The 23629-nt window shown below is 51.8% G+C and overlaps 1 protein-coding gene and 1 long non-coding RNA gene across 3 annotated transcripts in view; one reads left to right on the top strand and one right to left on the bottom strand.

Moving 5' to 3' along the window:
* The window catches only part of LOC114899133, a 24818-nt gene extending 14077 nt beyond the window's left edge, over positions 1-10741 (bottom strand). Inside the window, exons 1-2 of the long non-coding RNA XR_003794517.1 lie at positions 10512-10741; positions 9692-9943 (exon numbers count right to left, since the gene is read on the bottom strand). This is a non-coding gene — a long non-coding RNA (uncharacterized LOC114899133). The remainder of the gene's footprint in view (positions 1-9691; positions 9944-10511) is intronic.
* Positions 9939-23629, top strand: TBX3 (T-box 3). Of its 2 annotated transcripts, XM_029229577.1 has the most exons (8): positions 9939-10836; positions 12497-12764; positions 13675-13734; positions 13997-14143; positions 16127-16203; positions 17537-17694; positions 19155-19831; positions 21672-23629. In XM_029229577.1, exons 1-8 carry the CDS (start codon positions 10448-10450, stop codon positions 22131-22133), a joined length of 2238 nt encoding a protein of 745 aa, XP_029085410.1. In that variant the 5' UTR covers positions 9939-10447; the 3' UTR covers positions 22134-23629. The 2 variants fall into 2 exon arrangements, with proteins under 2 accessions (XP_029085410.1, XP_029085402.1); XM_029229569.1 differs by lacking the exon at positions 13675-13734.

Raw genomic sequence — 23629 nt, 5'->3', positions numbered from 1 at the left:
CAATCTCTACAACTCAAAAACTTTATACTAATTCAACTCCAATATCCCTGTTATATAGAAATCTGTCCCATTCCCTTAAAAAAAAAAAGAATTCATAACCCGCACTCAAAAGGGCTTTCATTGACTCCAACGATTCTCAGTTCTAGACGGAGGAATGAAATAGAGGAGCCTGTCCTGGTTATCCACGGCATTAACACAGGGACATAAAAGTGAGTGCAACATCATATATTTACTTGTCTAATAGAAAAATCCTAACTCTGCTGCACCGTCCTCCCCCCAACACCCCAAAAGAATTAGGGTCCAGCCGTGGATGGGTGGGTGGGGTAGAAGGGGGGATTGAAATGAAGCCGCTTGGAATGGAAAAAAAAAAAAAAAAGCAAGGCATTATTTACACCTGCAAACTTTGGATGGTTGTATTCGGCCCCAATTGGCTTAATTGTAAATCTTTTCCGCATGGCCCCAACTCCTGGACGGAGCGTCTGGGTTTAATAATGCGCCCGGGTACCCCAGCAGCGCTGAGCTGCAAAGACAGAATCCCCCGCCCCACGCCCACTCAGCTCAGAGGTCATTATAGCAGACCCCTTCCCCCCCCCCCCACCCAAACCCTGCTTGAGGTACCAGAAGACCAGACTCAGACTTGTGGGGAAATCGTATTTTACCGTCTGAAGACAAGAGAAGCTATTTCAAAAGCAAATATACCCTCCAAGTCAGAAGTGGGAGGTGGCGCTCTCCCCCCTCCCGCACCCTCACCCCCATCTCCTGAGTGTTTGACTTGCACCGGGGCCGAGTGGGGAAAGAGAGGCGTCTACACTGGAAGCCAGAAATAGCCTCAGACTCCCCAGGCTGGCAGCGTAAGGCTGACCTGTTCATAGAACTTGCTGCTAAGAAAACATGTAAAAACACACCCCCGCGGTGGGAGAGGAGATGGCTTCCTCCACCCCACCCTCTCTCTGCCCGCAGAAAACCTCCCCGGGCTCAGCCTGGTTCCCGCGGAGAATGGCAATTGCAATCCCTTGCAATTATTTTTCCACCACTTTGAGAGACAGAGGGTGCTACATGACTCTTTTCTGTTGGGTACCCCCCTCCCCAAGGTCTTTACTATCCCCCCCCCCCCCCCCCCAGCCCCCGCCCCATTAGTCCTTTGCCACCGGAGTGGGGCGGGAGTTAGGAATCGAGGCTGCAGAAAGACACATCGGACGTCTGGGGGAGGTCAGGAGCTCCTAACTCAATCCCCCCCGTGATCCCAGTTTTAGGGAAAAGACGTGAGTTCCGCGGGCAGGGCCGACCGCGCTCCCACTCGGGATGCCCGCCTCGCCCCGCCCCGGCAGCCGCAGACGGAAGGCAGGTAACCCGCGCAGGGAGCCAGTGCCCGCGGTCGCGGGTTCCCGGGCCTGGAGGGACCTTGTCGTGACCGAGAGCCGGGGCAGGCCAGCCTGTCCGAGACCCCTTTGCTTCCCTGCGGGCCAGTGCGGACGTTGGGGCGGGGGGGGGGGGTCCCCGATCCGAGCACCGGTCCCCTCCACCCCCGGGTGCGGGTGTAATCCGAGGCCGCGAGCGTCTTCTCTGGTTCCGCGCTGGGCCAGGCCTGGAGCCGCACCGAGGCACGTCCAGCTTCCGTATTGGGAACCGGGGGAGGGGGAGGGGGCAGCGGTAGGTGAAGCCGCCCCCCCCGCTCCACCGCCACGGGCGGAAACCTTCGCCAAAAGGACCTTAGGGGGAGTACTGGGCTGTCGCTGTCTCCCACTCCTTACGGGGCCTGAAGTTTTCCTTTCCCACGTGAAAGGAGGAAAGGGCATTAGGAGGGAACGCAGGCGGCAGGTTGGTTCCGAGATCCGCAAGGCCGCTCCTCTCTGCCCTCCCGCCCGCCCGCCCCCCCACCAGAAGGATTTTTAATATTTGGCTTGGAGATGAAATGAACTGAGGCCTGGGCGCCAGCTCTCAGGAAAGGCTCTCTCACAATTCCAAACAGTCCCTCTTTCTATGTCAGTGTGTGTCTCTGCCTCCCTCTCTCTTCTTCCTCTAAAACATAAATACAAATTTAAAAAGAAAGGAAACTTCTCGAGCCCTCCTGTATTCCAAGCCCAAGCTGGAGACTTTTTAAAAGGCTTCTGGGATCTCTAAGGCCAAAACTTTCACCCAAGCCTTCAGCTGGCTTGTACCAATCACTCCCTGGATATCCCACAAGACTCGAACAGGATTTATGTATTATTTGGAGACAAGGACGATTGGGTCGGGAGCAAGGCATCTCTGACTTAAAATGAAATCACATTGTTGAGGCCTCTAATTTCTTTCACTGACACAGAGGAAGAGGCTCCCCAGGTTGCCAGGTAATTAACACACAGAGGTGCAGCGACCCCTGCGCAGTTATCTGAGTGGCCGTGGTAGAGGCTCAGTGATCACAGAATGCAGAGTGAGTAAAGGAGCTGGTGCCTGATTCCAAATTGTGAGAGGTGTGTTTGGCCGGAGAGTTGGCAGCCATTCGGTGACAGACAGGTTTGTAAGCCCCCTACCTGCCAAGCCTGCCAGAGGAGCAGGTGAAACCACCTTCCAAACACCCCGTGTCTTAGAACCACAAAAGGGTATATTGTCCATAAGATTGTACAAGGGAGGAGGAATTTGATCAGTTTCCAATATGACAGTAAAGCCTGGAACACTAAATGCCCACACCCCTCCAATCCCCAAAACCCCTTGACCACACAGGCAAGACAAATTCCTCCCCAAAGCCATTGCTCCCCGAGAGACAGCTATATCTCTTGTGGGCTTCAGTGGATATGAAAGAATCTCTGTCAGTGTTACCTCCTTTCCTATCTCTTCACCCTACTGGATTTGGGACACATGAAAACATTAACTTTGGGAACACAGGAAGATTGTCTGGCTGGCAAGGAGCAGTGGCGAGGCTACAAGAAAGAAATGAAAAGAAGAGAGGAAACACACACACACACACACACACACACACACACACAACTTCGGTGCTCACTGGTCCCTTTCATTTATCTCCTGTCTTCCCTCTCTGCTCTCACCCTTTTTAATTGAAACCCAGTAGGGGAAACAGTAATGGATATTGTGCTCAAATTGAGAAAACGTGTCTGTGGCTACCGGGGGACAGTTAGTTCAGCAGATTTGGAGGAGCTGATCTTTCTTTGCCCTGTCAACCTCCCTGACAGTAGCGGTCATCTGATTTGCCATGGCCTCTCACTTACAGATCACCCTGTTCCCTCCGCCCCGTCAGCTCTTACAGGGCAAGACCTCACTGCCCCGGTGCCCCTGGCACCTAACAACAACACCAGAAATAATGGATAGAAGCAAAAGCAGGAAGTCACAGAATTAAGAGCTCCTGTACAGTTGACACCCTCAATCTGCAGTTGGGGACTGGAGAATATATTTCCCTTCACCTTTTTTAAAGTATTCTGTCCCGGAGATCTCCACCACACCCCCAGGCCACATTCTTGGGACACATCGCTGAAGGGCCATTTATACCCTTACCTGTCTCGACTGAAAATCTGGAACGAGGACATTGAAGGAAGAAAGATTTTGGGTGGTGAAGGGTGCCTGGTGCCTGAGGCCAAAGTCAGCTCTGCCTCTGAGTCTTGCAGATTCTGGGTCAGATAAGATGAGAGGAAAAATTCCCGGCCTCTTCCTAGTGAATTCATTTCTGCTGGACTAAGAAATGTCCATTGCATTATCTTGGGTTTTTTTTTTTTAAGTAATTGGGTAAAACACACAAAGAGAGCATTGAAGATGTAGATTGGTTTGAAATTAGGAACCCACAATTAGTTCCTTTTCCTGACAGAGAGAGAGAGAGAGAGAGAGAGGGGTAAAAAACCTTCACAGATGTATAAGAGGCATGCTCCCCAGACACACACACACTTCCTGCATCCTTGCCTCCTTGCTTCCCTTCCAACTTCTCTAAATCACTAGCGGTTTACAAATTTGCCATTTTGCAGAGTGATCAGCTTTGATGAAAGGTGGGTGCTAATAAGAATAATGCAGAGGGTGAAACCTTTTCATTTTGCCTCTGCCAAAAACATATTTACATTAAAGGGAGGTATGATAAGCATGGATTAAGTGTATAACGAATGATGCTCTAGAAACAGCATAAACCGGCTGGCGCCAAAGTGAGCCTCTGTACTAAAAATACTGCTTACCCAAGCTAGACAACTTTGACAATCTTCTCTCTCTTTCTCTCTTTCTCTCTCTCTCTCTCTCTCACACACACACACACACACACACTTCAGACTCTTGTACTGAATCGCCCTAATCAATAATTTAGAGGGCTGTCAGAGGACAGGGAAATGTGCCTTACAGGAAAGCCCTGTGCTGCTGGGGCGAGACAGAGGCTAGAAGCTGGGGTTTAGAACCCAACATGCTGCCCTTCACCCTGGGCTTCTGCCTTGGAAAGGAGGGAGAGAGAGAAAGAGAGAGAGAGGATGGGAGATCAGAGCATTGGAACAGGGGTGAGAGCCTGCTCTGGGGAAAAGGGTGACTTTGGGGATACCAAAAGCAGAAAGTGATTCTTCCAACCTACACAAATGGGCCCAGTGCTCTTCTATCTCTTAGGACACATTATCTTCCCAGCCAGGGGTGTGAGGGGAAGGTGTTTACTTGAATCCCGGGAAGAGGTATCTCCAGCCTGTCATGGTTCCTGGAGAAGAGGAGGGAGGGAGAGAGGGAGGAAATACAGAGGCAACCCAGAAATACAGAAAGGTAGGAGAGAATTCAGAGAGGACCAAGAAAGCCAGAGAAAATAGAAAGGGAGAAGAAGAAAGAATAGAAAAGAGTAAATCAAAAACAGAAAGAATAAGAGAAGTAAAGGCCGGGAGGTAGCGACTGAGGAGACATATAGAAGCCAAGAACAGGATAGATGCCAGGGAAGGAAGAGAAAGTAAAAGAAAACACAGGAAAGACCACAGATCTGCAGTCACAGAATCTTGAAAGACAGAGAGACAGGATAGCCAAAAGAAAAAAAAAGGGAGACAGAAATGGGTACCCTGTCTGATGTAACCAAGAGGATTGTGCCCACCCCGGAGGGAAGAAAGATGGGGAAACTGACCAAAGAGATTGATCCTGAAGCCTCCAGACCTGAGAAGAACTAGGCTCTTAAAGCAAGTTGGGGCGGGGGGCGGGCAGGGCGCGCCGAGGGAAGATGCGAAACTCCAGGAGGAAGATCAAGCCTCCCAGGTCTGTGAAGTCCTCCTTTGGCTTCAGAGCTGCGTGTGGGAGAGTCAGGGTTTGGGGTAGCACAGGAGTGCTAATGTGGGGAGGAGGGGGCTAGCGGCGATTTGCGAGAGAAACAAGAGCAGTAACCTAGGCACTCCCAAGGGAGCTGCCTCCCTGAGGTCCGCGATAAGAAAATCACGTCCCGGCTTAGGGGAATTGAGCGCAAAGGAGGATGGGAGTCCTGTAGCGGGCACCTAGTCAGTTTCAACGCTTGTCAATATTAAAAAAAAAAAAAAAAGCCTGGTATCCCACGAGCGAGGGGCACTGGGCAAAAACAAGGAACCATCTCTACCCAGAAAGCCCCTCCCCAGAAAAAGTTTACGTCTTGACCGACTCCCGTAGTAAACTTCTTAATTAGGCCTGAGACCCCCGGAGAAACCCCTGGATGTCCTTATGTCAACAGAGTTCCCCGTTTAGGGACACCTCGGACCGAAGAAAAGCTCCGCGTCAAACGGTGGGTGAAAGTTTAAGAGGGAATAAGCGTGTAATAGTCCCTCGCCAGACCTCACACATGCTGACGAGAATATTTACAGCAAACTTGCCAAAGTAAACGACCCCGCCTACCCACCATCCTTTCCCCTTCCACCGCCCCCCCCCTTTTGTAAACTTCAGATAAACACCATTCGGTCACAAAAGGGTCGATGTGCCCCCTTATAGTTTGAGGCAGGCTGTGTCATAGGGAAGAGTGGGATCAGCAGAGGCTTCCCGGGGAATTCTTCGGCAAGACTAAGCATTGTCTGCCGTATCCTTGGCCTGGTCTGAGGAGAGGTGATATGGTTGCGCGCGCGCGTGCACATACGCCATTTATTCTGAGGCTCCTCCTGCCCTTCCACTTTAAAATCCGCACTCATACTACTTCTTCACTTTAAACTCTGCAGACATCACAGATTTGGAGAGGTGTGTGTTGGGTTTTTTTTAAATTAAAAAAAATTCAGGCCTACAATTATGTGAATACTCTTTGCAAAAGATGGAGGAATGTTGGGGGGACACCAGAAGTTCCGCGCGTCCTCTCGGATTCAAAATTTGGCCCCCTTCTCCCGCTCTTTTAAAGCACCGTTTCTCAGGCTCTGCCCAGGGGCAGGCTCCTTCAGTGTCTCCCGTCTGCCTTTTGTGGAACGTGAGGCGGGGAGATCGAGGGGGTCTGCGTGGAGAAAAAAAAAAAAAGACCGTGTAGAGCCCGCGGCTAGAGCCTAAAAGCCCGGGCCCAGGGCGCGCTGGCCTGCGAGTTCTCCCGGCCGCCAGGCCTGGCACAAGTCTTCGGAACGCGCTAGCCAATGTTTAACCCGAATGCGGTGGCCACCAGGCCGCTTTTGTTTGTTCGCAAATTAATCACCCAGCGCACGGCCGGCGCCAGAGTGGGTTTATCACCCACCGGGAGGGGGGCGCGGCGGCCCCGCAGAGACAAAGAGGAGTTCGCACCTTCCCGCTTTTGATCCCAAGTTACTGCGGCCTCCCTGCAAAATACGAGCCTCCTGGGGCCGAGTCTGGGAGGTCAGTCATAATTGGCGGAAGTTTGCAGACCATTAGCAAGATGTCGACATTTTCGATTCAGAACCCCGCAAACTTTCCTCTCCCCCCTCCTCCCTTGCGCGCTGGAGTGGGAGTGGGGGTCAGGAGTGGCAACTGGGGTGACCCCAGGGTTAAGTTAGAGCTACGGGCAAAAATAGGCACGTGAGGGAGGGGGCCGTATGAGGGGCTGAAATCAAGGCTAGGTCCACCTCCGCCGTTGAGGCCAAAGGCAAGTCGAGAATTTACAAGTGGAATCAGCCAGCTCCCCTCCCACGTCCAAACCTAAGGGAGGCCAGAATGCGGAGGACCGAGTAAAATGTCTCTCTCCTGGGCATCTGGACGCTTGGGGCACCGAGCTGGGGGGTGGGTCAGTCATCTCGTGGCTGCAGAATTACTTTCCTTCTAGTTGGAACGTCGGGGCAGAGATTGGCCGGCGAGTGCAGGCAGAACCAGACCGGGGGTTTGGGGCCGCTCCTGAAAGCGCAGCGGTGAGGCCCCGGGCTCCGGCGGCCAGCAGTGTGGGGGAGGGGCGGGTTTCAGCCTCCAGAGACTCTTGAAACCCAGTGGTGACCTCCGTGGTCGGTGTAAGAAGGGGGAAGGCCTGGCTTCTCGCACCCTTCGGGATCGGGCCGCCAGGGACGCGGGAGGGGGGCGTTGTGAGCCGACACCCTGGCCCCCGCCGCCTCTTGCTCCACCACTGCAGAGAGAGGCCGAGAGGACGCCAGAGAAAGACCGAAAGGGAAAGAAAGGGGCGAGGTGGCGAGCCAGACGGAGTTCGCAGAACCACTCTATTCTCTCTGGTGACTTCAGGGAATTCTTAGCGCTGGCGCCAAGCGCTCTTAACCATGTGCGTCAAAAATGCGAGGCTGGAAAATCTTGTCGCCTCAAAAGTTCCGCCCCTATCTCGGCGCGGTTGGCCCACAACGGAACTGCATTTTCACCCCCCACTTGCTCTCACTTCGGAGTCTGGGAGCTGGGGGCTTAGGGGGTACACGAGGCAAAATGTAAGAGAGGACGGTACTGGCTGTCGACACACACACACACATATCCCAAGCCTGGGGTTTCTTAACCCCCTAGGCCGCGCAATCAGCCGTTCCTTCGTTCCACTGGAGAAAGCTCCCAACTCACGAAGGGTAAAAGAATATTGTCCCCAAGATTTCCCTCCATCCAAGCAGGGACGGCCCAACTCATTGGCCCCCAGAAATGGGAAATGTGGGTCTGGGGAATCCTCTGACCCGGACAGGGACCTGCGGTAACAGTTACCAATTCGGCGACAGGTCTGATAGCTAAGATCCGGTTACCTCCCTCCCCTTCACCCTTGCTGAGGCCCCCCACCCTACCTGAATTGGAGCCGGTCACCTCGTCTCTGGGATGGGGGCGTTTCACGATTTGTTTTACAAATTCACCCCCCGACTTCTGGCGAGATAAGTCCCCGGGTGGAGAAAGAACTGAGGCACCGAGAGATAAGTGCGATGCCTGGAGAAGATACAGGGCTGGCGCACCTCCCCCTACCAGCTCCTCACCGAGCCGGCCGCCGAAGGGAGGGAGGCGGCTGGATGGGGACAGGCCCAGAACCTAGTCCCTCACTGCGCTCACTTTGTTCAGATCTCCCCTCTCCCCTCTGCACTCACACACACATTCAGGTGGAAAACCGGGAGCCCGATTCCAAATGGAAGACGAGATCTAAAAGGGCTGGTAAATGTATTTCAGAAAAGCCCGAGTCCGCCTCCCGGAGTCAGTTGAGCGCAGACCCGGGCAGCCGCGCAGGCTAAGTGTTTGCGTGTACGTTGTTTTCGCGGGTGGCTGGGTCCCAGTGGGCCGGCGCGTATTCGCGTACAGATGTGCTAGGAGTGTTTGGGTCTCCGCTCATAGTTTCGGGTGGGGCACGGTGGAACGCGAGCCCCCACCAGCGTGGGCTGAGATCTGCCTGCATCCGTGTGCTCGGGAGCCCTTGAGCCCTGCTGCCGGGGAGACCGGCACCGAGAGACACCCGAGCTCGGGAGTCCTTTAGTGGCGGCCGGGAGGAGCTTGGCTCCACGTGGGGCTGGAGGGTGTGCGAGCGTGGAGACTCGGTGGCGCTCGCCTCTCCGCGGCGGTCGGCTTTTGTTGCGCCCGGCGGCCGGAGGACAGCTCGCGGGAGCCTGGGCCGTCCGCTCGGCTCGCCCGGGGCCGGGCTAAGAGGGTGAGCGGGAGAGAGAAACGACCGCGGCGGCCAGAGGCGAGACGAGCGCGCGAGAGGCGAGCGCCACTGCCCGGCGCCGGGCGCGCTCTCCGCCTTCCTGGCCCGGCTCGCTCGCTCCCGCCTCCCTCCCCAGTGCTCCTTGCCCGGCCTCCTCCCTCTATCCCGGGCTGGATGGCTGAGGCATTTCAGACGTGGGCTGAGCCAGAGCGAGCGAGCTCTGAGGCTGCAGCGATCTCTCGATAAGCCACCTAGAGGCGACTCGGTGCGCGCGCTCCTCAGTGGCTCCCCGCCCTCCCTCTGATCATGTTGACATATTCACAGGATAGGCAGTAGTACCGATGCGGCGCTGCGACGTTACAGTTTCCGACACCTTCTTTTTATAACTCGGCTCTATCCCCCAGCACTCGACCTGTGAAAACCACGCCTATGCAGCAACACAATTGGTCCGAAAGCGTCAAAGAGCCAATCAAGAGGCCTCCGGCTCTCCGCAGCCCACAGCAGAGCCCGACCTTCTAGACCGCCGAGCAGACGCCCGGGGAATTCTAGAGGCGGAGGAGGGTGGCGAGGAGCTCTCTCTGGCTTTCTCTCGCTCCCTCCCTCTCCTCGCGCTCCCTCTCCCACTCTGTCTCTCTCTCCTCTCTCTCTCTCTCTCTCTCTCTCTCTCTCTCTCTCTCTCTCTCTCCCTCCCTCTCTCTCTCTCCCTTCTTTTCATTCCCCTCCTCCCCCCTAAATCCTCCCTGCCCTGCGCGTCTGGACGCAGATTTAGGAAGAGAATTCGCTCACGTTTTAGGACAAGGAAGAGAGGCGCGGGAGAAGAGCACACCAAGATTCGGATTGAAACCCAGACACCAGGCTCGGAGCGGATGAAGGAGGAGGAGGGCGAACGGAAGCCCGTTTGCAGTACAAGTTTTGATAGCGCTGGTAGAAGAGGGCTTCAGTCAGAGTTGTTGTTGTTGTTTTTTTTTTAAAGGAGGGAGACTTTTTCCGCTCTCTCGCTCGCAGTTCAAGCCGGTCTAGCGCAACTGCAGACGCCTCCTGCGAGCCAGAGGGAGAGGCAGAGAGATAGGGGGGCGGGGGAAGAAGAAGGAGAAGAAAAGGTAAAAAGTCTCCTAGGAGAACCGTTCGCATTTACAACAAAGAACTGGGGGCTGGAGGGGGACTGCCGGGACCGAGGGCTGGCGTGTCTATTTCGAGCCAAGCAGCAGGGCTCCGGCACGAGTCCAGACCCGTTCCTCTCGCCTCGTAAACCGACTTCCAGGAGCGGCTTTTTGAAAACGCAAGACACAAGGACAGTCATCCGAGCGACTATGTCTCCTGATTTCTCGCCTTGCCCTCTTTAAAAGCGGCATTCCCCTCCCGAAAAGACACTTCTCCTCCCCTCACTTTGAGGTGCTTTAGTTGTGATCCCCCCCTTTTTTGTTCTTTCTTTTTTTTTCCCCCCCCCTCCAAACTATGCGCTGCTGTTAAAAAACAAAAACAAAACAGAACAGCAGCTGCGGACTCGTCCCCGGCTGGAGCCCAGCGCCCCGCCTGGAGTGGATGAGCCTCTCCATGAGAGATCCGGTCATCCCTGGGACAAGCATGGCCTACCATCCGTTCCTACCTCACCGGGCGCCGGACTTCGCCATGAGCGCGGTGCTGGGTCACCAGCCGCCCTTCTTCCCCGCGCTGACTCTGCCGCCCAACGGCGCGGCGGCGCTCTCGCTGCCCGGCGCCCTGGCCAAGCCGATCATGGATCAATTGGTGGGGGCGGCCGAGACCGGCATCCCTTTCTCGTCCCTGGGGCCGCAGACACATCTGAGGCCTCTGAAGACCATGGAGCCGGAAGAAGAAGTGGAGGATGACCCCAAGGTGCACCTCGAGGCCAAAGAACTTTGGGATCAGTTCCACAAGCGGGGCACGGAGATGGTCATTACCAAGTCGGGAAGGTAAGCAAGCGGCGGGCCCCCTCCCCCAAACTACTGAAGGTTTCTTTCCTCCTTTTCTCTCTCGCCTCCCAGAACGGTCGGTTTGCCAGTTATTCCGGCTTAGAGGCAAACACAGTTCCCCCGGAACTGTGTACCAGAACTGTGTACAGAGACCTCCCCGGGCCCTGCCCCTGTGGTAGGAGATTTCAGCTTACCTGGGCGTCTGCAGCCGCCCGTTTTTCCTACCTGGGTCTGCATCCCGGGTTCCGTACAGGATAGGTAGAATTTTTTCAGTGCTGCCCAGACATCTCTGCAGGAAGAAAGAAAAGCACCCCACTGCAGGCAGTTCAGTGTTTCAAACCTTTCTGGAACGTCCTTGTGTCTTTATAGATGTTGTATTTTTGTCTGGTTCATTTTGCTCTCGGAGAGAAACACTTACAGCCCTTTTTGTTTGTGTGGTAGCAGGAGGCCTGGAAGGAGCTGCCCTGCCTTTGCTGCCCTCCAGCCTAGCCCCTGGGTCTGCAGGGGGCCTGAGCCTGCCCCTGCCAGCGTCAGAGAGAAACCGAAGGGCATTTGGGGTTTGTCCATACTGCTTCGTGTGTCTGTAATCGAGGGAGAGTTCAATAGGCAATTTTGGCTAATTAAGATTATGTTTGCAGACCCAAGGAGCCAGTAGGAAGCCCCATACTGCTGTTTCATGTGTGAATATTATCAACCACATTTTACATAACGTTTAGAGGTCCTTGCCTGACCAAAACGTGCCTGTCACTTAAAATCACTGATTTTTTTTTTAATGGCATCGAAGTCTACCAAGGCATAAAGTTGAAGGAATAAAAAGAAAATCCCTCTCTTCAGGTCTTTAGTTTTCTGTCTTTCCAAGCTAAATGAGGCCCAAGTTTGCCATAAAATCCTCCCAGAAGACACATAGGCAGTTTCACAGCGACCCGCTCTCTGCTCCCTTTTAAGTCAAAAGCACAGAATGCCAACGCCTCTGGAAAGTAAAAAGCAATTTGGTGGTGGAGTCTTGCCGTTTTGGACTGGCCCCGAGCAGTGGGGAGAATGTGGTTAGCGGCACGATAGGCTGGTGATCAGGCCTGGGCGTCCACCCCAGTCTACAGAATTCGTTTTGAGAACTCACCAAAGTACAGTTTCATTTCGCCAGCAGCGGGACTGCTGTTCCACAGCAGGGAGGGGTGCAACTTGACATTTCTTTTCTTGATACGTTTAACATTTTCTCATCAATGGGTGGTGGAAAATTCTACCTCGACTGACTGAACTTGACTAAAATCCTACCCAAGCTGTTTACAACTAGACACCCAGAAAAAAAGGCAGAGGAAAAGGCAGAGGCAGGAATTTCCCTCTCAGGAGGGCAATCTATAAAGTCATACAAGAGACCACAAAAATTACAAAGAAATTATTAGATGATGTGGAGAAATCCAGTGCCACAATTCATTTGTTTTGAATCTTGGGACATTTAAAATAGAGCCATTTGAGCATATTTAATCCTTCTGTTGTGGAAGGAAACAACTTTGCATCCAGTCGCCCTACTCTGAATGGCACAAGCTCATCAAATGTAATCGAAAGTTTTAAATTTGATTTAAATATTTTAGGTAGAAGATCAAACCCGGGAAACTGAGTGATATTTTTTTCTTTTTTTCCTCTCTCTTCTCTCCCCTCGTAGGCGAATGTTTCCTCCATTTAAAGTAAGGTGTTCAGGGCTGGATAAAAAAGCCAAATACATTTTGTTGATGGACATTATCGCTGCAGATGACTGTCGGTATAAATTTCACAATTCTCGGTGGATGGTGGCGGGAAAGGCTGACCCTGAAATGCCAAAGAGAATGTACATTCACCCGGACAGCCCTGCCACCGGGGAACAGTGGATGTCCAAAGTTGTCACTTTCCACAAACTGAAACTCACCAACAACATTTCGGACAAACACGGATTTGTAAGTTTCATTGCTTCCCTTCGATAAAATTTTCTCTTTCTTCTCTCTAGCAAAGGCAGTGCTTCCACCTTCCATGTAAAACCACGAGTTTCTCCCTCGCTCTCAGTTGCCAAGCATAGCGAACTTGCTCGATCCGCAAACAGAGATGGAGAGAGTATTCCAGGGTGTTTCTCTTCAGATAATGGAAGGCCTGGCATTCTGAAAGAAGTGAGGCTCATGTTCTGTGGCAAGTCCAGGTCTTGGTAACTGTTTGACCTGACAGGGAAGTTAAAAAGCAATCGTGAAGACGTAAAATCAGTGTCAAAGGTAGATGTTCGTAAGGGATTTGTTTTACGATATCAAACTTCTGTTTTGAAACCAGCCATATTGTTGCTTAGGGGAGTTTTAAGGTTCGAAGTCTTGACTCTGTTGGTGAGAGGGTGTGAATACAGATTTTGAAAGATGTTCTTCCCTTGGACTAAAAAAGAATTGGGCTTAGGTGAAAGTCAGGTTTACTAGAAATGAGACTTAGATTTCCCAGTACAAAAATTGCATATGTGTTGGGAGTATATGTATGGATTCAGGGAGGGAGTTCCTAGAAACTTTCAGGAGACTTAGATTGCTTGTAAAAGTCAAGCAAAGGACCTTTTGCCCCCTGCCCCTACGCCTCCCCAACATTTCAATAAAATAAACAGAGTGATAAGTGAGGAATAAGCAGAAAGATTAGGCCCAGGAAGACGTGAATGGCACGGAAATATCTTCAGGGGGCAGGAATTGCATTTGAAGCCCTTGATTTGATTAAGGCATAAATATTCCTCTCTAGAGTTCAGCCTTTCAGGGCTTTAAGTGGATTGGGCTCGTCAATTAGTGGGCACTTAAAAGACTGAATCATTTTGTAAATTAAAATGCATGTTTTTCTCTATCTTTTAAGACTTTGGCCTTCCCAAGTGATCAAGCAACGTGGCAGGGGAATTATAGTTTTGGTACTCAGGTAGGCTAGGGTTCAAGGTACGAATCAACCTTAGATGGTGAGGGTGGGGGAGGACCCTTTGGAAATTGAGGAGCAATTTGGATTCTCCAGAAGATTACGTGGGGAGCTGAATGTTCCCACAGAGGTACTCCAAGGAGGTGGGCTTGGTACAAGCGTGGTGCCCTTCGGTGGGGTAGACGTCGGCCTGACAGGGGTCCTAGGGTCCTGTTCTTCCCACTAAATCCTCTTGTGATGTGTGTCTCTCCTCTTCCGGCCCCTGCAGACTATACTGAACTCCATGCATAAATACCAGCCTCGCTTCCACATTGTGAGGGCCAATGACATCTTAAAACTTCCTTATAGTACTTTTCGGACGTACTTGTTCCCTGAAACCGAATTCATCGCTGTGACCGCATACCAGAATGATAAGGTAACCAAAGTCGCTTTTCTTTTTAATCGTGATATTAACACCCACTTCCCCTCCCCCCTTTAAGCTGCTCTGGGGAGAGGATAAGAAAGTTACAAGAGCATTGGGATGGGACTCTGATTTTTCTTTTGTGATTTGACCTTCACTGGAGCTTTGCGGGGAAGGGGCACTGGCACACTGCAGAGGCAGAAGGAAAAAAAAAAAAAACTTGACCAGCTAGGAATCCAATGCTGAGTGAAAAAAAATGCCACACTAACTTTGCCAGTGAGAAGCTCCTGTAACCACCCGTCCTTACTGTTGCCCGCCCCACCCGACCCAGGGCTTTCTCCTGTTGGTTTCAAGGTTCATCCTCTTCCCCTTCAGGAAGAAGGGTCAAGAAATCAGGTTCGAAAGGAACCAACTAAAATTGAAGGCAAAAGCCATTCGGGATCTTGGGAGGAGAGTCCCAGCAGAGACCAGATTTTCTCCCCTAGCCAGAAATCCCGAGTAGCTGGTCTGGTTTTTATTACCTTTTACGCTGCTGTGTTTTTTATGGTGTGTGTGTGTGTGTGTGTGTGTGTGTGTGTGTGTGTGTGTGTGTGTTTGGAAAAACCTACTCTGATCACAGGGTCATGCTAATTGAGTTGTCTGAGGCTTTTGAGATGAGATGACCGAAGTCACCACTTCATTTGAAGGGTTTTTTTTCTCCCTGGGCCTGAGGCCGGGGATTACGAGTACCCCCCAATGGAACAGCAGGCAGCACCTGGTATGTAAAGCTATGGTGGCCCGAAGGCCATGGGCGTGTGCACGGAGAGATACAGAGACACAGAGAGACACAGAGAAAGTGAGTCTCGCTGCGGGTTCACCAGGCGCCAGCTTGGCTGTTAGCAGGCAGTTAAGGGGGGCGGGGGGTAGGGGGTGGGGGGCACCTGAGGACCTCTGCCCTTCAACTTCTGAACCCTGGACCTCAGTGCCAGTCCAGCTCACTAGATGACGACGCCCTACATTTTGAATTCACTCGCACTATGAGTGGGTCCTCTGGGGCCCGCTGATGGGGGTGTTCCAGGTCTGGTTCCTTGGTCTGGAGACTAGGACATCAGGACCTCCTCTCCCTGCAAGAAGTGCAAGCAGGATTTATTCCAAGAACAAGAATCCGTCCAAGGGGCCCTTTTCCCACCTCTAGCGAACTCTGTATACATCATCCCCATCCCCGACCCCACCGCAGGGAAGGGATTTGAAAGATTACATACTATTTTTCCTCAGCGTGTAAAAATGCACGCACCCTCTAGACCCAGAATGCTATGAATCTAAGTTGTTAACGGAATAATAAAATATAGCATTTTTGATCAAAGCGGCCATGGGCCTTCTCCACCTAATGGCGGTGGCAGGGCATATAAATGAAAACAAATGTTTCCAGTGGTCATTCGGTCCTTCTAAATCTATAATTGTCAATATCGTAATTCCTGAAACACACTCCCCCGACACCCAGCAAAAAAATCAAGCCCACTCCAGCACAAGGGTAGTGAAACCCCATAAATCATTTTATTAGATTTACAGAAAAGGTTGGAGGATGTGCTGTGTGTATGTTTGTGCGTGTGTTTTGGGGCAGGAAATATACCATAACATATTTTACGATCATTGCACTGTATAAAAAAATCTAAAGGAAAGCATAATTTTAAGATCTACAGGTTGCCCCTTGACAGCTTTTCCATTTCTAAGCCCAGGCTGTTGGCTGCCCAGGCAAGATCATTTCAGCCTGGAATCCCTGGTTTGGCCTCCAATGGGAGATGCCAGCCATGACACAGTTTGCTTTGGTTTTCCTCCTGGCCCCCTCCAAACTTCTTCTGTGTTCGCCTCTCTCTTTCTCTTCAACCTGGCCTATCCAAATGACTTCTCCGGTGGTTGGAAGTCAGATTTCTAGTAGATTAATGAGTTGGGGGAAACACTCCCAGAACATTCTAGAAAGTGAAGCCAGTGTCTCTTTCTTGCTTGTGTCTCCTTCTCTAGATAACTCAGTTAAAAATAGACAACAACCCTTTTGCAAAAGGTTTCCGGGACACTGGAAATGGCAGGAGAGAAAAAAGGTGAGCTGAGACAGTTGTCTCTCAGATAATTTAGAAAATCGCTTTTCTAGGTCCCGACACTCAACTGTTAGAAGTGGGATGCAGGCACTTACCTTGAGAAGGGTGGGGGAAGGGCGGGGGAAGGGTGGAAAACAGTTTGATGCCCCTCAGCCAAGAGCTTAACCGATTTCGGTACACCACTTTCTCTACCTCTTCCATGTTACCTTAAAGGAAGTTAACTAGGCCACCCCATAGAAAGATGTCTCTGCAAGAAAAGTATCAGGGATACAGATTATGTACAGATGCCTATTAATTTCTAATTAGTTTAAGTTCATCCTGGGCAGGTCCCAGGAAAGGACTAAGCCATTCACAAAATGCCTTGGAATTTTTGCAGTCTTGTCTGGCAAATACCCTCAGACAGAACTGAAGCCCCTGGAGACATCTATGGCCCCCTCCTTCTGTGGGGACATGTACCATTCTGCATTAAGCAGACAGCTGGCTGGTACATAAAAGAAGCTCTCCCCTCCCCCACCCGCGTTCAAAGAATTTCGAAAATCCAGAAAATCAGCCCCAATTTTTAACCTATCCCCTGGGGGAGGGGCTGGGCATTAAGAAATAATTTCTCACATCAAAATAGATTTTTTTAAGTCCAATTAATGTGTTGGTGAACCGATTACAGTAAAGTGCACCATGAAATAACCACTTCTTCCCAATCTTAGCAACCCGTGCGGAGTTGGTCCGCCCTTTGTGTTCACTGCTCTGAGTCCCCTGTTCCCCTCAGTCTGTGAGGCAGGCTGCTCAGCTGTCTCTGGCTGGCTCCAATCTCCCGTCTTGCTCTTTACTTTTTTTTTTTCATATCATGGTTTATTTCATAAGATGACATCATAATTCATGTCTAATTCACAAGAACAAAGACTCAAACCCCTCCTGCCTTCCCGTTGAACTCTGAGGGTAGGGAAATCCAGGTACAAATGCATGATCATGAGATGGCCCAACCTGATATCTAGTGGCTCAGGGTCACCAGGCATGGTCCTGCCCCTCATGAAGACATTATCTTGCCATCACCTGGACCTGCAGCTCCCAAAGGAGCAATCGGTAACTCTTGGGGAGGTGTGAGAACTGGAACCAGTGAGGCCCAAAGTTGCTCTTTACTTTTAAACAAGATTTCACTGCCCCAGCCAATACCCCTTCCCTAATGAATCCCTCTGGTCTTGAATAAATACACCCAAAGCCTTCTTTCCCCCTCCCATCCCCCTGGGCATGTGTGCGCCTCTTTGGAGAGGGTGAGGCCGCCTGAGAGGGGAAAATCCTCTTCTGATGTGTAACGCTGGGTGTGTGTGGGCTTCTGCCACAGAAAGCAGCTCACCCTGCAGTCCATGAGGGTGTTCGATGACAGACACAAAAAGGAGAATGGCACCTCCGACGAGTCCTCCAGTGAGCAGGCTTCCTTCAGCTGCTTCGCTCAGTCCTCCTCTCCGGCCGTCTCCACCGTAGGGACATCCAACCTCAAAGGTAAGTCTGGCCACCTCTGATTTCTCAGATTTCTCCAGCTCTTGGAAGCCTGAAGAGTTGGGGGCTGGGGGCACCCACCAGGGAACCTGACCCCTCCAAAGCTTCAGATCCTTCTAGAAGTTTGTAAACAGGAGCCAAATCTCACAAAGGGTGATCAGGTGTGTCCCCCTTCCCTAAGTTCCTCTGAGAGCTCAGACCCCTTTCGCCCAGACACTGAGTTGGCAGGGAGGAAGGAGTGGTCCCAGCTCCTGTATTCCCTCTGGGTGGGCGCCTGGAGCATCCCTCTCTCTCTCTCTCTTTTTCCCACACCCCCCACCCCACCCCTCCAACCAAGCAGCAGCTGACTTTTTTTCACTCTATCTTCAAACTCTAGGTTAAAATGTGTTCGGCTGGGGGTGGGAGGAGTCAGGGGATTTTCTGCCACCTGGAACAGGGAAGGTGACCAAGAGAAATCCAGCTATAGAGCCACCATGGACCTGTGAGAAAAGATGAAGCACTGAGAATCTGGGTTGGGGAGGGCAGGGGTGGGAGAGGAGGAGCTGTTCAAATCCCCAGTTGGTTTCCTGTGTTTAAAGAGCAAGAACTATTTATTTGGAAAGACACACATGCTCTCAATAGGAAGAGACCTGTTTTTTAAGTGAAATAAAATGAGAGTTCTTTATGTCTTCAATCCATTCAAGCTTTAAACACAAAACGGGATCCCTTTTTCTTTTTTTTTTTTTACTGGTAGGACACCCACAGAGGGTGTGGTGAGAGCAAAAGAGAATCCATGATTGTCTTCAGGCAGTGAGTGGGCTGCTTATCACCCATCTCTGTCTGCAGAGACAGGGGAAACAGAGAAGGCTCAGTGGAGTGTGTGTGTGTGTGTGTGTGTGTGTGTGTGTGTGCACGCATGTTAGGGGAGGAGTGTTCAATTCTGCCACTACCAATTCAAATGTCAGGGTTCTCTCCAAACAAATCCTTCTGAAAGAAATCCACAAATTTGTGGAAGGGACTGCTCTCAATCACTCAGGGAACAAAGAGAGGGTAACTAGAAGGTGTTCCCGCAGTGAGTTTTAGTGTAAGTCAGTTTTAATTTTTAAAAACTGAATTTGCAATCGAATGGGGAAAAAGGCCAGTAAAGGCTTTGTCTGACCTAGTAGGACCTCAGTCCTCACTTGTGTAAAATAGTAAAATTCACTACCCATTTGGGGAAGGATCTATGGACGGAGGGGTGCCGCTCTATCTACATACTTGAAATTCGTTACTAGCTTGTTGCATCCTTCCACTAAAATTTGCGGTATCATCACTCCCACTTTGCAGATGAGAAAACTGAGGCGCAGAGAGGTTAAGGGGCTTCCTGGGGTTACACAGCTGGGAAGTGGCTGAGCTGGGATTCAAAGTGGGGAACTGGAATTCTGCTGGCCTGGGTTTCAGAGCTAACGCCCTTCTGCTTGGCTTTTGTTTCCCTCCTATGGCAGATCTGTGTCCCAGCGAGGGTGAGAGCGATGCCGAGGCCGAGAGCAAAGAGGAGCACGGCCCGGAGGCCTGCGACGCGGCCAAAATCACCACCACCACGTCGGAGGATCCGTGCCGGGACAAGGGCAGCCCGGCGGTCAAGGCGCACCTCTTCGTAGCCGAGCCCGGCGGCCGGCCCCGGGACAGCGGGCGGCTGGACAAGGCGTCGCCCGACTCGCGCCACAGCCCGGCCACCATCTCGTCCAGCACCCGCGGCCTGGGAGCCGAGGAGCGCCGGAGCCCGGGCCGCGAGGGCGCGGCCCCTTCCAAGGCCGAGGAGGCGCGCGCGCTGCCGGGCAAGGAGGCCTTCGCGCCGCTCACCGTGCAGACGGACGCGGCCGCCGCGCACCTGGGCCAGGGCCCCCTGCCCGGCCTCGGCTTCGCCCCCGGCCTGGCCGGCCAGCAGTTCTTCAACGGGCACCCGCTCTTCCTGCACCCCGGCCAGTTCGCCATGGGGGGTGCCTTCTCCAGCATGGCCGCCGGCATGGGGCCCCTGCTGGCCACCGTGTCCGGGGCCTCCACTGGCGTCTCGGGCCTGGATTCTACGGCCATGGCCTCGGCCGCCGCGGCGCAGGGACTGTCGGGGGCGTCCGCGGCCACCCTGCCCTTCCACCTCCAGCAGCACGTCCTGGCCTCTCAGGTATTTATCAACCGCCTCTCCGGCCCCTCGTTGACTCTCGTTTGCCTGTCCTTAGATCCCAGACACTCACCCAGTCCCCCTGCCTAGAAGCTTTCAATAATAATTATTATTATTATCATCATCATTATTATTACTAGGTGCAAGACTTATTGATTCATCATAACCTCACACTCCCCACCAAAACTTAAAAAAAATCTTTTTCTAAGTTAAGGGCTATTTCTAGCAGAGTAACTAGATGGTAATAACAGATAATAACTCTACACAGCACGCACTTTGTGCCGGGTGCTCTTCTAAGTACTCGATCTATTCTGACTTCAGCGATCCTATGATCACCTCCACCTTCTAGATGAAAGGACAGCGATCAGAGATGTTGAGTAATTTATCCAAGGACACACAGCTGGTAGGTGGTGGACCTGAGACTCTACCCCAGGCAGTCAGTCAGATTCCAGGGCCTTTTCCAGAGGCTGTGATTTTAGCTTCAGAGTTGAAATGTCTCTTAAATGTTTCACAGCCAACCCTCCCCCAAGACTTAGAGGAGGGAGAGACCATGACCTGGTAAGGGAAGTGACTCCCCGGGGAAGAGTTGATTCTTGAACCTCCAATATGAAGCTATTTCCCTGCTCCCCCACCCCTCGCAGGCCAGCCTGTTCCCCAAAGGGTTAATGGCTTGTGCACACGTGGGAAATGTCAGAGAAGGACAGGCTGGGGCTATGGCAGGCTTGGCGGCCTGTGTATGGCTCAGACAGCTGTGTTGGGGCTCCAGCAGCTGGGGAGAAGTCTCAGGCTGCTGAAAATGCTCTGAACCCCGGCGAAAAGGTTCTATGGGGTTTTCTGCATGCCCTTGCCTTTTGTTTTGTCTGAGCACATTCATCTCCCTTCCCTGAGCCAAGAGGCAGGACTGGCCTCCCCCTCTGGAAAGAGGAGGGGACTGAGAAAAGGGCTGGCTTCTGCCCTTCCTCCATCCCTCCCATCTCCTGTGCTAGCCCTTTCTGGAGACCCTCCTGTCATTGGTGGGCAGGTGATAGGCGGGCGAGGGCCTGCCTGGGCAGACAGGTACTAATAGTACCCAAGGCAGTGGGTCAGAGAGAACTAACCTGGGCCAGGGTCCCCGGATTTTTATTCTGCTTCTGCCACTTGCTAGCTGAGTGAATTCCTACACCCGGGGCCTACCTCAACTCAGTCTCTCCACCTGTAACACCAGCATATCTGGGGCTATGTGATTTCTTGGTTCATAGCAAACACCCTTTACTCTTTCCCCCTCCATCCTGCCCACCCCCGTTTTCCTTTTGCTTAAGGATCTTCCCCAGATTTTTTTTTTTAAACTTCTAGACTGGAGTAGGAGGACGGAGGGGTGGCGCGACAAGAATGAAAAAAGATTCATGTCCAGTATTTTATGCCCTCTGGTTTGCACCCAGCTACTTTTGTGGGGTTAGACTGTCTGTAGCCCCATTTAACAGGTGGAACAACGGACTCTGATGGGAGAATTTCCAACCGTCCTATCGGCCAGGCACCCTGTGTGAAGTATATTGCAGGCAGCAGCTCATTTCATACCCACAAAGTCCCCCAGAAGTATGCGAATTATTAAACTTTTCCCTGGTTTTGCCATATAAGAAAGCTGAGGCACAGGGAGTGAATACTTCGGCTTAGGTTGACACAGCTCAGATTTGGACCTAGACACAGAAGTTTGAGTGTCCTGCGCTCTACCCCCCAGGGAGAGAGGTTAAGGACTCACCCAAGGTGGGGACGGGTGGGGGAGGGGTGATGGATGAGGTTGGCTCCTCCCCACTGCGCAGAGCCTGGGCCCTGACTCTTCTGCCCCTGCCTTCTCTTCCTCGCCCAGGGCCTGGCCATGTCGCCTTTCGGAAGCCTGTTCCCTTATCCCTACACGTACATGGCCGCGGCGGCGGCCGCCTCCTCGGCAGCCGCCTCCAGTTCCGTGCACCGCCACCCGTTCCTGAACCTGAACACCATGCGCCCGCGGCTGCGCTACAGCCCCTACTCCATCCCCGTGCCGGTGCCGGACAGCAGCAGCCTGCTCACCACCGCCCTGCCGTCCATGGCCGCAGCCCCGGGGCCCCTCGATGGCAAGGCCGCCGCCCTGGCCGCCAGCCCGGCCTCGGTGGCCGTGGACTCAGGCTCGGAACTCAACAGCCGCTCCTCCACGCTCTCCTCCAGCTCCGTGTCCTTGTCGCCCAAACTCTGCCCGGAGAAGGAGGCGGCCACCAGCGAACTGCAGAACATACAGCGGCTGGTCAGCGGCTTGGAAGCCAAGCCCGACAGGTCCCGCAGCGCATCCCCGTAAACCCCTCCCCAGAAAAGTCTCTTCATTCCAGTCCAGTCCAGTCTGCAGTGCACTTTGTTGGATGTCAAATAAACCACGGGCGTGCAGTGAGGTCAGCCCTTCTTTGTGAAGCCCTGTCTGGGAAGGGGTGCCGGACTCCCTGGAGAGAATGTGCTAGAAACAAGCCCTTTCTTCTTGGCGTGGTTTATACATCCGGGATCTGGCTCAGAAACGTCGGTTGCACTGAGCTCTTGGGGGTGGGAGTCAATGCCTTGGCGGCCGGAGCACCTCCTTCGAGGCTGGTCTGGAAGCTGTGGGAAGATCGAGGTAGCCAGGCCCCAGGAGGGGAGGGGTTGAAAAGCTCCCCCAGTGCAGATTTATATATATATATTTTTTCCTTCACCGTGTCAAGTGGAAACAAATAAAATTGAAAAAAAAATACCGGGGACAAATGGATACATTAATATGATTCTGTTTGTGAAGATTAAAAACTTTCTAGTGACCTGCGTATCAGTTCTAAATAAATTACTGGGTAGCATTGTTTGGGGAGGGAAGTCCCTGCCATCCTTGTTTAGTCTCTATTAAGGAAATCTGTGTCTTTTTAATATTCTTGTGATGTTTTAAGAGCTATAGGTCTCTTTTTGCATGTTCCACAGTAATGTATTTGTGGGTTTTATTTTTGAATGCTTGCTTTTAGAGAGAAAAGGACATTACCCCTTACCCTTTTCCTCGATTCTCGACAACCCCAAGGGGGATGATTTAAAGGGAAGGGGGTGGGGAAAACACCAAAAATGAATTTATTTTATCTAAGCTCTGTAGCAGGATTCATGTCGTCCCTCTGACAGTTCTTTCTCTTTCCTGTATATGCAATAACAAGGTTTTAAAAAATAATAAAGAAGAAACGAGACTATTAGACAAAGTATTTATGTAATTATTTGATAACTCTTGTAAATAGATGGAATATGAATGCTCGAAAAATTAAACTTTAATTTATTGACATTGTACATAGCTCTCTGTAAATAGGATTGCAGCTGTCAGGTTTTGTGGTTTTGTTTTCCTATAGTCAGTTTTATTTCAAGGTCACAGGATCGCTTTTAAAAGTAGAAAACACACTTTCTGCACCGACACCGACACACTTTTCAAAAGAGTCGTCTGCAAAGAAAAAAAAATTTTTTTTAATGTCCAAAAGTGGGGAAAAGTGCTATTGCCTATCTTACCAAAACTTGGGGAGGTGGTTCTGAGATTGCTTGCGGGTGGGGTGGGGAGTGCGGAGGCTATGGTTTGACTTCATGATTTTTCTTTTGTATTTGTATTTGCTAGTCTGATTTCTTCAAAACAAAGTGGAATTGACTACTTACTGTCTTCAGTGTTGATGGTGTTTTGAATTGGTGCCTATAGAGATATATATTCACAGTTCAAAAGTCAGGTGCTGAGAGCTGGTTTAAAGACAAAAATTCATGAAGGTATATTTTGTGTTATAATTGTTGATGAGTTCTTTGGTTTTCTGTATTTTTGCC

This window comes from Monodon monoceros, unplaced genomic scaffold, assembly GCF_005190385.1.
Source record: "Monodon monoceros isolate NGI ecotype Baffin Bay Population unplaced genomic scaffold, NGI_Narwhal_1 Super_Scaffold_1, whole genome shotgun sequence".
Classification (NCBI taxonomy): Eukaryota; Metazoa; Chordata; class Mammalia; order Artiodactyla; family Monodontidae; genus Monodon; species Monodon monoceros.
This window is presented reverse-complemented; position numbering and strand designations above follow the sequence as displayed.

What these genes read in the sequence shown, in the direction of transcription:
- TBX3 (XM_029229577.1), top strand. Translation starts at nt 10,448, where the DNA reads ATGAGCCTCTCCATGAGAGATCCGGTCATCCCTGGGACAAGCATGGCC. An exon ending in CCGCATACCAGAATGATAAG is followed by an intron (nt 14,144 to 16,126) that starts GTAACCAAAGTC and finishes CTCCTTCTCTAG; the next exon opens with ATAACTCAGTTAAAAATAGA. An exon ending in AATGGCAGGAGAGAAAAAAG is followed by an intron (nt 16,204 to 17,536) that starts GTGAGCTGAGAC and finishes CTTCTGCCACAG; the next exon opens with AAAGCAGCTCACCCTGCAGT.